Here is a 15,806-nt window from a genome sequence, read left to right as displayed (position 1 = left end):
GTCTTACTTTTAAATCCGTTTGCATTTTTAATGCAGTTTGGATCTTAAGTATCCGGTTATTTACCCCACTGAGCTTCTGAATGGGGGGTTGCAACGTATCTCAAATAGAGAAAAAGAATTATGAAGAAAAATATCTTTTCTGCTGGTAAATTGAGAGGTTTAGCTATGTACATCTTTGAAGCATTTTAATTGGTGTTTATACACTTCTATTTCTAGTAAACTAAAAGCGGCATAAATTATGATCAGCGAACTGTTTACAAAAAGACCAAAGAGAATTAAAAAGAACGTTTATTGTTATTTCAACAGAACAAGAAAACTGAGAATGTCCTATGGCTAAATAGAGCAACAAATGGTTAATTATGGGGTTGATAGCTTAATCTAGCTTCTCATTTCACCATGCTAGTTAGCACTAACTGTGAACCATCTGTCTGAGATTTTAGCAATATCCCCACATGTATTTCATGATGTGGTTTTAATATGCATTGCTGAGAGAAATGGTTCAGATCAGTTTTCATGTCACACCAAGCTACATACATTTTCCAATTCGGAATACAAATCAGGACACACAGTGGCTCCCTCCTCCTGTTTTATGGATCACTCCTGTCCTGGTTCACTTGTTGAGAATGTCATGTTGTACTTTTACCTCAGGAAAAAAGAATCAATAAAGAATGTTCCAAAAATTGCACTATAGCTAACAGAGAAGTTCAGCTTTCTCAGCTTCTTTCCTCTCTCCTGTATTTGTGTACTAAAAAGGAGATGAGGGCAAGATTTTTACAAGTGCCCACATGGCTTAGGAACCTGAACCCCATTTTCAAAAGCATTTCAAAAGAATTTGGTGCATTAGTTGTTTGTCTGTCTCCGTGGGTATGTCTACACAGGGATAAAATACCCGGGGCGTGATGGTGGCTGGCTGAGATCAGCTGACTACGGCTCACAGGGTTCGGGCTATGGAACTAAAAATCGCTGTGTAGACATTCAGGCTTGGGAAGGAGCCCGAATTCTGGAACCCTGCACCCTGGCAGGGTCCCACAGCTCAGGCTCCAGCCCCAGTCCGAATGTCTACACAGCGATTTTTCAGCCCTGGAGCCCGAGCTCCATAAGCCCAAGTAGGGTGGCCAGATGTCCCCATTTTATAGGGACAGTCCTGATTTTGGGGTCTTTTCTTATATAGGCTCTTATTACCCCCCACCCTCTGTCCTGATTTTTCACACTTGCTGTCTGGTCACCCTAAGCCCGAGTCAGCTGGCCAGGGCCAGCAGCGGGGTTTTTTAATGCTTGTGTAAGACATACCCTGTGAGGCTGTGTGGCTGGGGGTTACCAGGTGAACAGGTCAGGCCAGGAGCGGTCTATTTGTTGCATCTCCATGAGGACTATGTGGCTGGGATTCTTTGATCAGATCTGGTGTTTGAAGTCTGATGGGATAAAACTAAGCAGCAAGTCTTAATATATAAGTCAGTTGCCAAGTGAACATTTAAAGAGGCGAACAGGAGCAGTAACCAGGGGAGTTTTGGAGGGAATTGGAATAGGAAGTGTGGTTCCTTCTGTTTTAGGTATGGTTCTATGCCAGGTAGTGGAATCTGAATGACGAGAGAACAACTGCTGTGTTTTGCTTTGGATGTGCTATTTTTTCCTTTCTGCTGGAAGACAGTCAAGATTTCTGGTGCATGAAATGCAAGCTGGTAGCCATACTGGAGGACGAGATACATAGTCTGGAAGCACAAGTATCAACACTGTGTAGTGTCTGAGAAAACAAAGTCTTTTTGGACAACCAGATTTAGAAATTATTGCCACAGATTCCACATGGGGAGGGTTTTCCATTGGAGAGAGTATAAACCAAAGAAGAAGACAGGCAATTTAAGACCAAGAGGGAGGAAAGAGAAACAGGTGGCATTCAGTCCAGCTAGAGTCAGCTCAGTGAGCCAACTATCAATGAATTTATCTCTAGAAGAATGGAACAGAATGCTACAGGAGACATACTCGATGGGCCTTCTTGTGATATGGTATGAAGCAATCAGCTACCAAGAGAGATTCTTCAGCTGTCCTAAGAAGACAAGCAATCATCATTGGTGACTCCATATTAAGAAGAGTGGACAGAGAATTCAGCAAGGGACTTCTTAGTTGGAGCAGCCATTGTTAAATTAACAATCCGAGGGGAGGATGGTAAGGAGGTGAATGTTGTACAAACTCAGCCTGTAATGAACAAATTGAACCAATGTGACAAAGTATGTAAAGAGAAGGAAAATTTCAATTGCTTACATACCGATGCTAGGAGACTGGGCAATAAACAATTAGAATTGGAAATGCTCACTGAGAAGAAATATGATATCGTTGGTATTACTGAAACCTTATGGGACACTTTATTAGAATGTTCAAATCATTACATTGTTACAACCTGATTAGGAAGGATAGAGTGGATGAAAGAGATGGCACCTTACGTTACAGATACCATTAACTTTTTCATAGTTATTGATATCTCAGAACCACTGGGACTTGAATGCAAAATCAATGCTCTAACTAACAAACCCAGGAGAGGGTACTGGTGGGGGTCTGTTACAGACCACCGAATCAAACTAACGAACAGTATGCATTACTCCTTATGCACCTCTCTGTAATGTGAGTGGAAATAAAAATTATATTTTCGCATCCTCAATTTGAAAATATGTTGTAGGTCTCATGCAGCCAGTAGTAAAACATCTTAGTGTTTCTAAAATTATAGCTGGTAATTTTCTAACACAAAATGCAGCCAACATAAGATGACTCTATTTCAGACCTTGCTAATGTGGATAAAGATGAATTAATCACCCCAGTGGGTGGTTGCCTAGGGACCAGTGATCATGACCTAATTATGTCTAATGTGGGCCAAAAGAAGACAGTTCCATGCAGCAGTTCTTCAAAAGGGTTAATTTCCTCAAACTGAGGAAGATGAACAAAATTGATTGGGAGGAAATTTTAGACAGAAAAATGTGAATGAAAATTGGGAGTTGTTTAAGAGGAGGATATTAGACAGCTAAAAAGCCACAATTCTACAGTCAAGAAAGAGGACAACTTTGGGTAAAAGCCCATCCTTGTTAAGTGGTGAAGGCAGCAATTAGAAAAAAAATTCCCAATACATAACAAATGGAAAAAATGGGGGGTGGAGTAGATAGCAATCAATATAAATTATAAGTTACTATGTGCAGAAAATTGATAAGGGAAGCTAAAGTCATCATGGAAAAAATCCATGGCTAGTAGGGCAAAGGAAAATAAAAAGGAGGATTTTTTTAAAGTATATTAGGAACAAAAGAAACCCTAACAAAAATATAGGACCATTACTAAATGAAGATGGAAAACTTGTTAATAATGATGTTGAAAACGTAGAAATGTTCAATAAATATTTCTGTTCTGTATTTGGAAAGAAGCAGGTTGATGTACTTGTATCACATGAGGAAATTGAAGTACTTTCCAATCCATTAGTAACGAAGGAGTATTAATTTAATTGGGAGTTAGGCACCTCACCTGCCTAGGCACTTTTGAATATCTCATTAGGCAGCTATCTGCATCTTGAGGTGCCTAAATACCTTTGGAAATCTGGCCCTTAGAAACCTACGGCTCTTAGAAACGTAACCTTAGAAATCTAAGTCTCATTGAAAATGTCACCAATCACTCTCTTCCCCTTAAAGAATGAAAGAAAAACTTTAGAATATTTGAGCTTGACAAGCTTTGGGGAAAGCATTCAATTGCCCTTACTGAATCTGCCAACTGACATATGATGCTCACTCAGAGTAACAGAAATGACCCTGCAATAAAAACTGTTACAACCTGAATTTGGGTTCAAATGTAGAGCAACTTTCCTGTGTCCTGAAACAATGACCATTGGGCTACAAATATACCACAAGGAAATTAGGACAGAAGGAGAAGCAGAATAGTAAATTCCCTGGCGTCTCAGGGCACATCCACACTACAGACTTAAGACAACCTATGTTAGGTTGACCAACTGTGGTGGCTGATGTCCACACTACCCTCGTTCTGTTGGTGGTGCGTGTCCTCACCAGGAGCGCTTCCACTGACTGAAGAGGGGCAGTGTGGGGGACTGAGAGCCTGGGCTCTCAGCTATGCTCAGCTCCCCGCTCCCAGCTGGGAGTGGGGGCCAGTAACCCAGGCTTCCGACCTCCCCATTCCCAACTGGGAGCAGGGGCCAGCCATCCGGGCTTCTCACCTCCCCGCTGGGAGCTGGGGCCAGCTGCCTGGGAGTGGAGAGCCGGGTGGGCACAGCCTGGCGGGGAGCCGGGGGCAGCTGGCTCTAGTTGCCCGGCTTTCTTGCCAATTTCACAGCTGCAGCACGGAGCTCCGAAATTGAGAAGACCGCCAAGAGTGTCTGCAGCTGTGAAACTGACAAGAAAGCCAGACACTCCACCCCTTCCCGCCCCCTCCCCTGAGCCTGCCATGCCCTCACTCCTCCCCCCCCACCCCCAGAGTCTCCTGCACGCCACAAAACAGCTGATTGGGAGGTGTCGAGAGGCAGGGGGGGTGCTGATCGGCGGGGCTGCTGGTGGCGCTGGGAATGGGGGGGGAGAGAGGGTGTTGATGGGGGGCTGCTGACATATAACTGTGGAAAAAGCAGCATGTGCCCCCCTAAGTATCTGCTGTCAGTGATACATATGGTGATGGCCTTTGCTACATCCCATATTTGAAAACCCCAATGTAGTGCTGTCCCATCTGCCTATTGATCCCTCTTCCCAGTGCTCCTGCCTGGCGCCTGATTCCCGTGTGTGTGTAGTAGGAATGGAAAGACGCTTCCTACAGCCGCCCATGTTTAAACCATGATTCATTACTGAGAAAATATAGCAAGAGTAACTATTACTGTAGGGCCTACAAACAGGATACTCTATTTTACTCATTTTGATGAGTGAACATTAGCACAGTTCATATAGATCTGCTGGATCCACAGATCATGCACGTGCATTAGCAATAATCCATAGTTGCCATATGAAAAAAGAAAAAAAATGGCATGGGGGAAGGGAGATGCATTCCACTTTTACAGGATTTACAGTTGCCCAGAAGTGTCTTTTTATAATGTACCACCCAACTCAGCTGGTGCTATTTACCAACACTTGCTAGTGAATGATAATTTCTTCAATACAGACAGAGCAGCTCCGTTTTTCTAGAAGCTCTCACTACATCATACAGTCCATAACATATTGCAGGTGCACTGGCACTGAGCCAGCGTTCTTTCCTAGTGAGGAAGACAGACGTTTAACAGCAGAGAGGCCATTTGGGTAAAGTTATACCTTGCATTTGTTTCCCTCCCGCACCCCGCAACCTCCTGGTCTCAGATTCTGCTGGGACAAGAATTCAGAAATGGAAAGGAAAGAAACACTACAAGAATGTTAGTTATGGTGTGAATGAGAAAGGCAACTGTTCCTACTCACAGGCTGGTCCATTTCTGCTCTCCCCCCACTAGGGCTCGGGCCTCGACACAACAGAGTTCAGATTTGTGTACTGCAGGAAATAACCACGTTACCTTTTCCAGGAACCAGTCTGGGCGTGTCCCCTTTCCATCAGTCCGGATCCTCATCTTCCTGAGTGGTGCAATATCTGCAATCTCCATGATAAAAGTGTCCTCCTGACCTCTCTCAAATCTGGAGAAATTAAAAGGTCACGCAGGTTTTGTATTATCTGGCTTGGTTTCCTGTGCTGATGCATTCACCATGCGCTGTGCATACTACAGCTCAAACCACGCCAGCAACCTCAGTAAAAATGGTTGTAAACCACCCGTTCTATGTGCACTGTTTTGGACTTAAGTTTTCCACTCTGGTTATTGCATGCTAGCATGGTTCTGGCAAGCTTCCCCTGCCCAGTTTGGACAGGAATTCTTTTCCCCTGAGAATTAAGACAATCCAAACCCCGCTGTAGGTTGCCCAAGCTAATCTACAGCATGGCTCATTACCCTGGTTGTAACACAGATATAACTACGTTTACATGGTGTACATGCAAACCGTGTTACTAGTAAAGACGGGACAAAACTACAAACCCCATCTACATATTCCCAAACTTTTTGAGAGATTGACTCTGGAATTGAAGTTTGCAGATTGAGGCCATCTCCTGCTACACCTGGGGCAGGCTAGCGTTTGGAAACTCGGCCTCAAGCCATCGGTTGTATTCTGTTATGCTGTTGCATTATGGGGAGAAGAGGGTATAGGGAACATTGGCCTTTGCTGCTGAGGAGCAACAGGGGAAAAAAGGGCCAACTAATGGGCTGGAATGTGCATCTTGAATGACGTAGTACATTTGTTAAGTGTATGTCTAGTTCCCCAGCTGCTTAGGATCTATGCTTACAGTGAGAAATCCTGGCCCCGTTGAAGTCAGCAGGAGTTTAGCCTTTGAATCAAGAGCGGCCACTGTTCGCCTATAGTGCGAAGCATGTGTTATTGCAGGCTCTCTACAGCCAATGCATCCCCCAGGGAGGCCCACCCTGTAATATCCCACACAGGCTGGCAGAATTGCTGTAGACCTACAAGAAAATAGCCAACTACTAATCACTAGCTAGCATGGCAGTTGGAGATAGGTCATAAACTATCCTCCCAAACACCAGTGGAACGACCAGCCACCACTCTGGCTCCTCTGCTTATGTGTTGTATGGTCTTCCCCTTTGTCCAGCGTTTAAAAGTTCTGACGGTGAGCTTTTTTAGGGACCAGGGCATGTGTCTTCTCATGTGTTTGGACACAGCTTTGTACACTGTGGGCACTACTACAGCCTAGATAATCGATAGTAATGGTACCCCATTTCTGGCAGTGGGCTGTACCTGCTACCAGCTGTGCAACTCTGTGATATGAGGGGGAAATTTCTTTTCAGCCTCTGGTCAGATTACATCCTATAGAATAAATCTGATTATCCTTGAGCCATCATCTCAGCCTGCATAGCTGCAGATGCTACCAATAGTTTTGGCATGAGCTGCAAAATTTTCATCCAGACTTTAACTTCCCCAGACTTTAACTTCCCCAGACTTACAGAGGCATCAGGTGTGGGGTTTGGACTCAGGTCCATTTCTAATTATTAATGATTAAATTTACCTCACCCTCACCCTTTTGAAAACGTGTGCTATGTTCTTTGCCTCAGTGCCTTTCTCTGGTAGTGAGTTCCAAGGCTCACGATACACTGCAAAATAATATTTCCTTTCATGCCTTATGTGGATTGATTCTCCAGTTTCTAACTTTATAAGACAAAATGAAAAGGAGTAAACCATCACTTTTCATTATGGACACCGTTGTTCGTAAAGCTTTATGCCCCATCACACTTCTGTCCTTTCCAGGCTAAATAACTCTAGTCTAAGCAGTCTCCCATCATCCCGTTCTTTCAACCTGCTGTCATCAGTCAATATCCTGTTCAGAATTTGTAGGTTTCATATCCAACCCATTACTCACAAGAACTCATTATACTGTAGGGAAACAATCACCCTAAGGAGACGGACTGGAGGACCTAATAGGTCTTTCCTATCCCTAATTTATATGAGCATGAACATAAGAATTGTAAATCTGAATAAAAACCGGGGGTGATAATACTGGAGGAGATAAAGTATTTAGCAAAATGTCTTCTTCAGAACACTGAACCATTTGTCTGCCGGATTTCATTAAGCTTTCCTATCCATGCCTCTACCTATAAATATTTCTATTGCCTACAGGTCTTGGCAATAAACAGTAATGTAACTAAAATCGCCTTAAATCTGTGACAGGTTAGAGAGTTGTTTCTTTGTAAGGTGGCGAGCTCCTGTCAATGAGCTGGTACTGGATGGCCCCAATAAATATGAACAATCTTGTCTCTTTTAACAATCTTGTATTCAGTGCCTTCTCCTCCCTCCCTCTCTGTCCAGTTGTGTGATGACTACGGATGTTTCCGTATGGGACTTGAATCAATGGAAGTTTGTGTTGTGAATTGCTGGACTGAGAGACAACAGGAATTACAAGTAAACAGGCAATGTGCACATTGTGTAAAGTTCCCTTTTGCTGAGGGTGTTAAGGACAGCCAGGACAATGCAAGTAATAGGCAGGTTACATCAATCTTGGGTCTGGAATGAGGGCCTGCAGTTGGGCCTGGAGCAGCTAGCTAACAGCAGTTGACACCCCTAATCAGCTAGATGGTCCTATTGCTGGAGTGGCATTGCCAGGACTGCTCTGAAGACCACTAGTAGCACTCAGCCAGGGGATGCTCAATGTGTATGCCCACAGCGTCAATCGCTGCCTTGTTCTCAGCCTTGCTCCAGTCCTGTTCCTGCCTTGCTCCTACCCTGCTCCAGTCCACTCCAGCCCTACTCGGTTTCTGACTCCTGGTTCCTGACCCTCAGCTCTGGCTCCTGGATCTTGACTCTAGCACTAGGCTGGACAGTGGCTGCTCCAAGCACTAGGCTTGACTGCCCATGCCCTGGTCTGTGACATCTTGTGGCAGAGCTACAGTGTGTGCAAAGCTGCTTTATATATTGCACACATTAGCTGTTATTCCTTTGGAGCCATTGTACAACCAGCTGCGTCAGTTGCTTTTCACTATGTTTTGTGGGGCCTGGTCTTGAAGAAAGGCCTCTGTGGTGACTCACGGCACACAATGTAGTATGTGGTGGAAAGGTCTCTTTAAAATTAGTCATAGAAGCTCTGTGAGCCTCCCTCAGGAGTTACAATAATGTAAGTTATTTCTCGGCTTATTCAGTCAACTGGGGGAGTTTGGGATATCTAGAGCTATCTTGAAGGACTCCTCTCCAGTGACTGGGAGTCTCTTCCCATCCCTCATAGGTATTTTCAGCTGACATGGGACTGGTTTTGTTTCTTAAACAAGAAAAACAACGGTCCCCCCGGGGTTGCACATTGGGCTTAAAACACCGGAAGACAGACCAGCTAAGCGTAGGGAGCTGCAAAGGGCAGCAGGCGGGGGAAGCTCATCTGCTGGTGCTCTTAGGTTAAAAGCACCTGAGCATGCCTGGAAACAAACTGTCTTCTGCATATCTCTATCTGGATCCAAAAGCTATGACACTCTGTCGCCTGCATGGCTCGGAAGGGAGCATATCCACTCTGCTGGGTTGGGTCTTTTGAAGATGATGCAGAGATTTTAGGCAGGGGTCAATGCGTTCTACCTTTCCAAAACAAAGCAACAGCACCCTTCTCGTTGCATAATGAAACACGGGACGGCGTCAAGGTCATTTGAACATACTTGCCCATGGAACTATTCCTTACTGGCATCTGCAAGTATAACGTCTCTTCATCATCCTGCCCACAGAGCTCTTCTTTTCAGTAACGCTAGTCAGTGCACGATACCCAGAATCAGAACTCAGTCAGTTAACATGCGATAAGGCAAAAAGGGCCGGTGTCCCCGACAGCAAACTGGGTCTAAAGTCTAGGGCTGGATCCTTGGATCCTGCAGCACTCTGGTGGGGCAGCTTGGAAACGCTGTAGCAGCTTTGTATAAATATTAAAAATTGAGGGGGTTATTTAATTAAAATTGAAATGGAATATTATAATCATTGCTGTCGTCCCTGTGATATTCATTCCATGCTGTCCTCACATTTTGACAAAGAACCACTGGATGGCAGAAGTTATCAGAGGGGATGCTGGAGGTTTTGGCAGCTGAGTAAGGGTCAGTTAGAACTTTAAGCACCTGGGGAGGTGATGCAGTCAGATTAGGACGATAGGGTAAGTATTTTAGCTGTGTCCGTGAAAGTGATCACTAGTGAAATAGTTACAAAGGTTATCTTGAGGCTACAGAGTACACCACCCCTTGGTAGGGGTGGGTCAGTCCACACCTTTCTGTCAGACTGTCAGCAGAATTACAGTGTCGGTTTATGTTCAATCTGTGAAAGATAAATTTAGAAAACCCCCAAATCTTAGATTCTCCTGCAAAGGTGGATTCCACATCAGATACTGCCCCTATGATACCATGGAATATATAGGATCCTGGCTGAAGCTGACTCAAGACTTTAGTAATCACACTTTTCCTTATACTGTCTAGTTTTAAGACTGCACAGAAACAGGATAAACTCCCAAGACTTGTGCAAATGCCAAAGGATGATATATCATTTGTTGCACAGTATATTTCTTCCTACTGCTCTGTTAAGTCCAATACCACAACTTGGAAATGGTCAATGGCCCTTTTGCCATTTACTTCAGTGGGAGCAGGGCCCGGACTGCGTTTAAATTTGAAAGCTGAGCTTTGTTGTTGCCTGTTTTTAAGGACCAAAGAGGACAAGATACTGTACCTCTCTCCATTTTTTTCCAGCCGCATCTCCTCCGTGTTCCCGCTGGACCCAAAGAGAGTCATGTAAATATTGGTATCCGTTCCAGCATTTTGGGTGTCTCCAGTCACAACTGTAACTTCATATAGAATCTGGCAAGGATTGAAACAATCATGAAGCATCTCACGGCAAACAGCTGTTCTTGATCCAAACAAAAGCCTAAGCAAAAAGCTAGTCAGGTTCTGCAGTTTGTCTGCTTCTTTAAGTGCAGTTATCATAGCCCAGTACCTTTAAGACCAGTTCCCTTTATACTGATATTTTCTATTGCAAAGTTATTGCAAATATTTTCCTTTTTCATCACCTAACCCTTTTTAGTGGGTTTTGACAGCCCACACAATGTGTCTGAGTGTGAGAGAGACTCTGTTATTACTACACACATACACGCTTTGGAAGTAATAGGCATCTGATGAACTGCAGAGGCAGGTGATAAATGGCAGTGATCATACAGCTTTGTCTATTTCACCTGCACTCTGCCCAAAATTCCATCTCCCTCTAGACTGTTCTGATATTCCAGTCCCCCAAGCAGCTTCAAACCGCTGCCACTTTAAAAAATCAACTTGCTAGGAAAATGTTTATTTCTTCTCCTCACATACAGTATCCCCCCAACCCACCTCCCCAAATGTTACTGCTCTGATGCCCTAAGTGGAAAATTTTCAGTCCTGCTTCAGTGACAGGTTTAAAGCCAGATACGTATCTCGCCACACTGCAAGGCAAAAACTGGGTGTCTTCGTCATGGCAAAGTGGAGATTCCCACTTTCCCAGTGAGATACACAGCACTTGCATCTGGCTCTGGAAGGTCCCAAGATATCAGACTTTAAAGTTGTGCCAGCTTATGCATAGGAAGCTACTTGGGGTCATTTTCAACATATTCGTTTTACTTTATTCTCTTTCTCTGAGACGTGAACAGCTGGACTCATGGGGTAAAATATTTCAAAAGCACCTAACTGATTTAGGTCCCTGAGTCCCAATGCTCAATGGGACTTTGAATAACATTTTCAAAAAGCACCTAAGTGACCTAGAAGTCCCTCTGAAAGTCAATGGAAGTTAGTTACCTAAGTCACTTAGGCACTTTTGCAGATGTTTTACATGGTAACTAAGGCGCTTGGGTTTATCAGTGGAGGGAGATCTGAAACAGTCCCAGTACACTGTACTCCTTATTGGTGTGATATATTATGTAGGTTTTATAGGCATCAGTCATGGATGCCACATTATTCAAGAGTGTCAAAGGAATAGGAGGGAAAATAAATTAAAACTGATACATTGAAATTATGCAGCAGCTAATTGCACAGGAGGTGAAGAAAAATCATACCATTAACTATGCAAAAATAGTTAAGGGTGCCAGTCCTCACCAATGCCAACAAATTTGGAGTTTCTGATCCAAGCCATTTATAAGGAAAGATGGGACAAAATATGTTATGAACTGTTTGAAAAGTGAAACCTACACTTCAGTATTTGAACTCTCAGCTCACAGTCACCGTCCCTAATTTCCCCTAAATCTTCCAGCAAAATTCTGGCATAACATAACATATGAGATTTCAGGTGGGTGGAATTACTTTTGGAAAACTTGGCAAAGTGGTGGGCAACACTGGGCTTTTAATGGAAAACTAAGCTTAAACCTTAATTAGCATCAATATTGATTTATGGATGACACATTAGAGGACGTCTCCAGTATGAGTCTTTGAAAGCTGCCAAGGTGGAAGTTAAAGAACTGGTGGAACATTTCAGATAAAGTAGATCTTAGCCCCAGTTTTCTGCCCAAAGTCTTCTTTATGAGTGCACTAGGTTCTACTGTTGAAGACTGTGTGCAGTGGCTGTGTCTGTCAGTAAAAAATGTTATTATACTTCTGTTTGTCTGGGGTACAAAAAAGATTTAATGAGTAAATCTCATTTGGTTGGAAGTCAGGAGCAAGATATGAAATTACTGTTTTACCAGCAGGGTGATTTAGCTGTGAATATAGATTTACCAACAGAGATTTCAGACCAACACTGTATGATTGTCTCACTCGTCAACATTATTGTCTGCTAGTATTTCCATTATGAATCTTATTTCCAAGGACTGCATAATTCAGGCTTTTTTAATTTGTATTGGTTTAAAATATAGCACACAACATCTCATCTCAAATGTTTTTGTCTTTCCTAATTTTTCTAGGCTACATTTGATTTAAATCATTTGGTACTTGATTCAGAGATAAGCAAAGCTATAAAAGTCTCATGGTTTCCAGATGCTTTTTTTTAATTGAGCAAAAACAAAAAGAAATGTTTTTTGAAACACAAACTTTGTACAGAAACAAACTTCAAACTTCGTACACACAAAAAGTCACATCTTATTTTGTTAACTTTGAAATGATCTCCTGTGCATACAAAATAACAGATTAGAAATTATTTTCTTTAGAATTGTAAATATATACAGTGCTTTATAACATGTAATGATACTAAGCAAAAATTATAAATAAATAATAAAGATACCCTTTAAAAACAAGAAACCCAAACCTCATGTAGAAAGTACAGTAATCTACAAACGTATTCACTGTAATTATGTTATAATCTGTTACCATATATGGCACATACACACTTATATAGATGTAGGTTTTAATTTAATTGCTAAAGAGTAAAAAGATCTTAGAACATACCTTGTGGCCAATGGTAACACAATCTGCATCCAGGATGTTGAAGACACGTGAAGTGAGACCATCCCCGCGGTCCCTGGCCAGCCAGCATTTACAGACAAAGGTATACATGACCCCTTTAGTGGGCACAATGAGTGTTAGCTCTTCTACTAGCCAGGAGCTCTCTGGTGTGGCACCATCATGACCCAGCTATGACATTCAGACAGATAAAAACATTGATTGTTAAAGGAAATGTAGACATATCCAGGGATCCTAATAGGAAATGATCAGACCAGAAGTTTTAATTGGTAATGACAGCCAAAGCCAGTTTATTTCATGTACTGCTGAAATGCAGCCACCTCCAGGAGGAACAGAGCAGCTGTAAAACAATGCATGGCATTTCTACACGAAAGAAAGGATGTCAGTATCCTCGGCAGTTAATATTAGTTAAGGTGCTCAGATGTCATACTGATGGGCATGGTTTTAAAACCTAGACAGACGTGAAGGACAATACCATACCCAACTGTAAATACGTTGGGGGGAGGGGGCGATATTAAATAGCCAGAAAGCAACTGGCCACATTGAAACATGGTCAAGCAACACCCCTATTGTTCCAAAAAGTCCCACACCTACCGTATTATGGTATCACCCCTTCCACTCCAACAATAACAGTTATGACCACCCACTTGTTGGCTCCTCTTAGTTTGCATTTTCTTCCCTGCCATTCCTCATGTACAGAATGGCCTCATCACATGCTGCAAGACCATACACTCCCTCCCATACACACATCAACCCCGCTCCCATCTGTGTCTGTATATAAAAAAGATATATTGGATTGCTTCCCTCTTCCCTAACCTTGGTATGTGGCTCATTTTCTTGAATTGTAAGCTCTTTGGGGCAGGGACTGTGTCTGCTTCTCTCAATGGGGCCCCAATGTTGATCAGTATCTCAGACAGGATCTCAGGAAGGCTGGTCCAGTGGGCACTAGCTTAGGAAGTGGGAGACTGGGTTCAAATCCCTACTCTATCATAGACTTTCTGTATGACCTTGGACAAGTCACCTAGTCTCTCTGTGCCTCAGTTCCCCGTCTGTAAAATGGGGATAATGGTCCTTCCATAGCTTCCCCAGGGATGTTGTGAGGATAAATACATTAAAGATTGTGAGGCACTGAGGGTACGTCTACACTGCAATTAAAACATCCATGGCACTTGGCGCCTGGGTCAGCTGACTTGGGCTTGGGCTACATGGCTAAAAATAGCAATGTAGACGTTTGGATCTGGGCTCTGAGACTCTCTCCCTCAGAGAGCCCAGACATTTACACGATGACTTTAGAGCCCCACAGCCTGAGTCAGCTGACCTGGGCCAGCTGTGGCCATCCTGCAATGTAGACAAACCCTCAGATACTACGGTGGATGGGGCCATCTGCATACCTTAGATAGACAGCTGAAAGCTGGTACCTGACACAACACAGTAACTCCAGCACTAGGCTGGGCATTGGTTCAGTACTGACTCAGGGTGAAGAATGCCTCATATTTAGTTATCAGCATTCTGCAGCTCCTTGAAGGGTCTCCCAGCCTTAGTCTATGAGATCTGTCAACATCACAGCCGGAGATGGTACAGCTGCAGTCAACTGCTAATCCTTCAAACTCCTCTCCAAGAACGCGTGTGTCACTGTTAAATAACTGGGGAGATTGATCTTAGCACATCCGTATCAGCATAATTATGTATCCCAATCACAAAAAGAAAACTTCTCTCCGTCAGTCATTCTAATGAACAATCTGTTCACAGAAGGCTGGAAATAAGAGCTGCCTACAGTTCATTATTTTCAAAGCAAAACGTATGCATCATTAAGAGATACGGAACTCTTAGCTCTCAACTTCTACAAATTATTTTCTGAACCATTCTAAATAGCTAATAACTTTTTAAGAATAACAGCTCTATCGAGGATGACAGGTCTGTGGTATCTTACTCCATCCAAAAACAAATGATCATTTCATCCAACAGTCTCAACCACCACTCCTATTAGGAATATTATTACAATGATAATGTCTATGCAGCTGCAGAAAATTAGAGCTAACCACTAGGGAAATTCAAGTCTACAGTGGATGCAGTAATTCTCAGATTACGAGAGTGTGTGGGGAATAGGAATACAGCACTTGCTTTTCTGCACCCTCCCTGTCAACTCAGCGGCCCTTATGAGAACATGTACACTGTTTCTTTAAATCTGTAGTAAGGTGCCAGGAATGAGGAGGATGGGGAAGTCCTAGCAAACAGAGACAGAGTAGCTTTAGGAGAAATTCTGTTGGGACTCCTGTGAAAGTCTGCTTCTCGTCTCAATTCATTACAAATATCCCACTAGGCATCATTCTGGGATACCTCTTGACACCAGTATTTGCATTCTGGGCTACCTTTGAGAATCCAGAAGACCAGCAGACTTTCATCAGTCCTCTACGGTGACCATGGGTGTGGTTTTTGACCAGAACACACGATTGAAAAGGGATCTTGGTGACTCACCGGGTCATTGAATGTCCGGTTTACAGCGCTGTGCAGTGGGGCTGGCAGGCTCCCTGCTAGCCTCCACACTGCATGGCTCCCGGGAAGCAGTTGGCATGTCCTCCCTCCGGCTCCTATGCGTAGGGGCAGCCAGGGGGAACTGCAGCCAATGGGAGCTGCGGGGGCGGCGCTTGTGGACAAGGCAGCACGCAGAGCCGCCTGGCTGCCCCTACACATAGGAGCGGGAGGAGGAACATACTGCTGCTTCTGGGAACTGCTTGAGATAAGAGCCGCCCAGAGCCTGCGCCCCTGACCCTCCCGTGCCCTGACCTCCTGCCCTAGCCCTGATCCCCCTCTTGTCCTCCGAACCCTTCAGACCCAGCCTGGAGCACCCTCCCTCACTCCGAACCCCCCAGCCTGGAGCCCCCTCCTGTACCCCAAATCCCTCATCCCTAGC

General features: G+C 43.8%; 1 protein-coding gene across 2 annotated transcripts in view; it reads right to left on the bottom strand.

Moving 5' to 3' along the window:
* LOXHD1 (lipoxygenase homology PLAT domains 1) overlaps positions 1-15,806 on the bottom strand; it is a 289,678-nt gene that overhangs the window by 48,009 nt on the left and 225,863 nt on the right. For both annotated transcript variants that reach the window (XM_054031209.1, XM_054031208.1), the window contains 3 exons: positions 12,881-13,066; positions 10,215-10,342; positions 5,501-5,618 (listed from right to left, as the gene is read on the bottom strand). In XM_054031209.1, the coding sequence (XP_053887184.1) occupies positions 5,501-5,618; positions 10,215-10,342; positions 12,881-13,066 (432 nt within the window). The remainder of the gene's footprint in view (positions 1-5,500; positions 5,619-10,214; positions 10,343-12,880; positions 13,067-15,806) is intronic.

This window comes from Malaclemys terrapin, chromosome 6, assembly GCF_027887155.1.
Source record: "Malaclemys terrapin pileata isolate rMalTer1 chromosome 6, rMalTer1.hap1, whole genome shotgun sequence".
Lineage (NCBI taxonomy): Eukaryota > Metazoa > Chordata > Testudines > Emydidae > Malaclemys > Malaclemys terrapin.
This window is presented reverse-complemented; position numbering and strand designations above follow the sequence as displayed.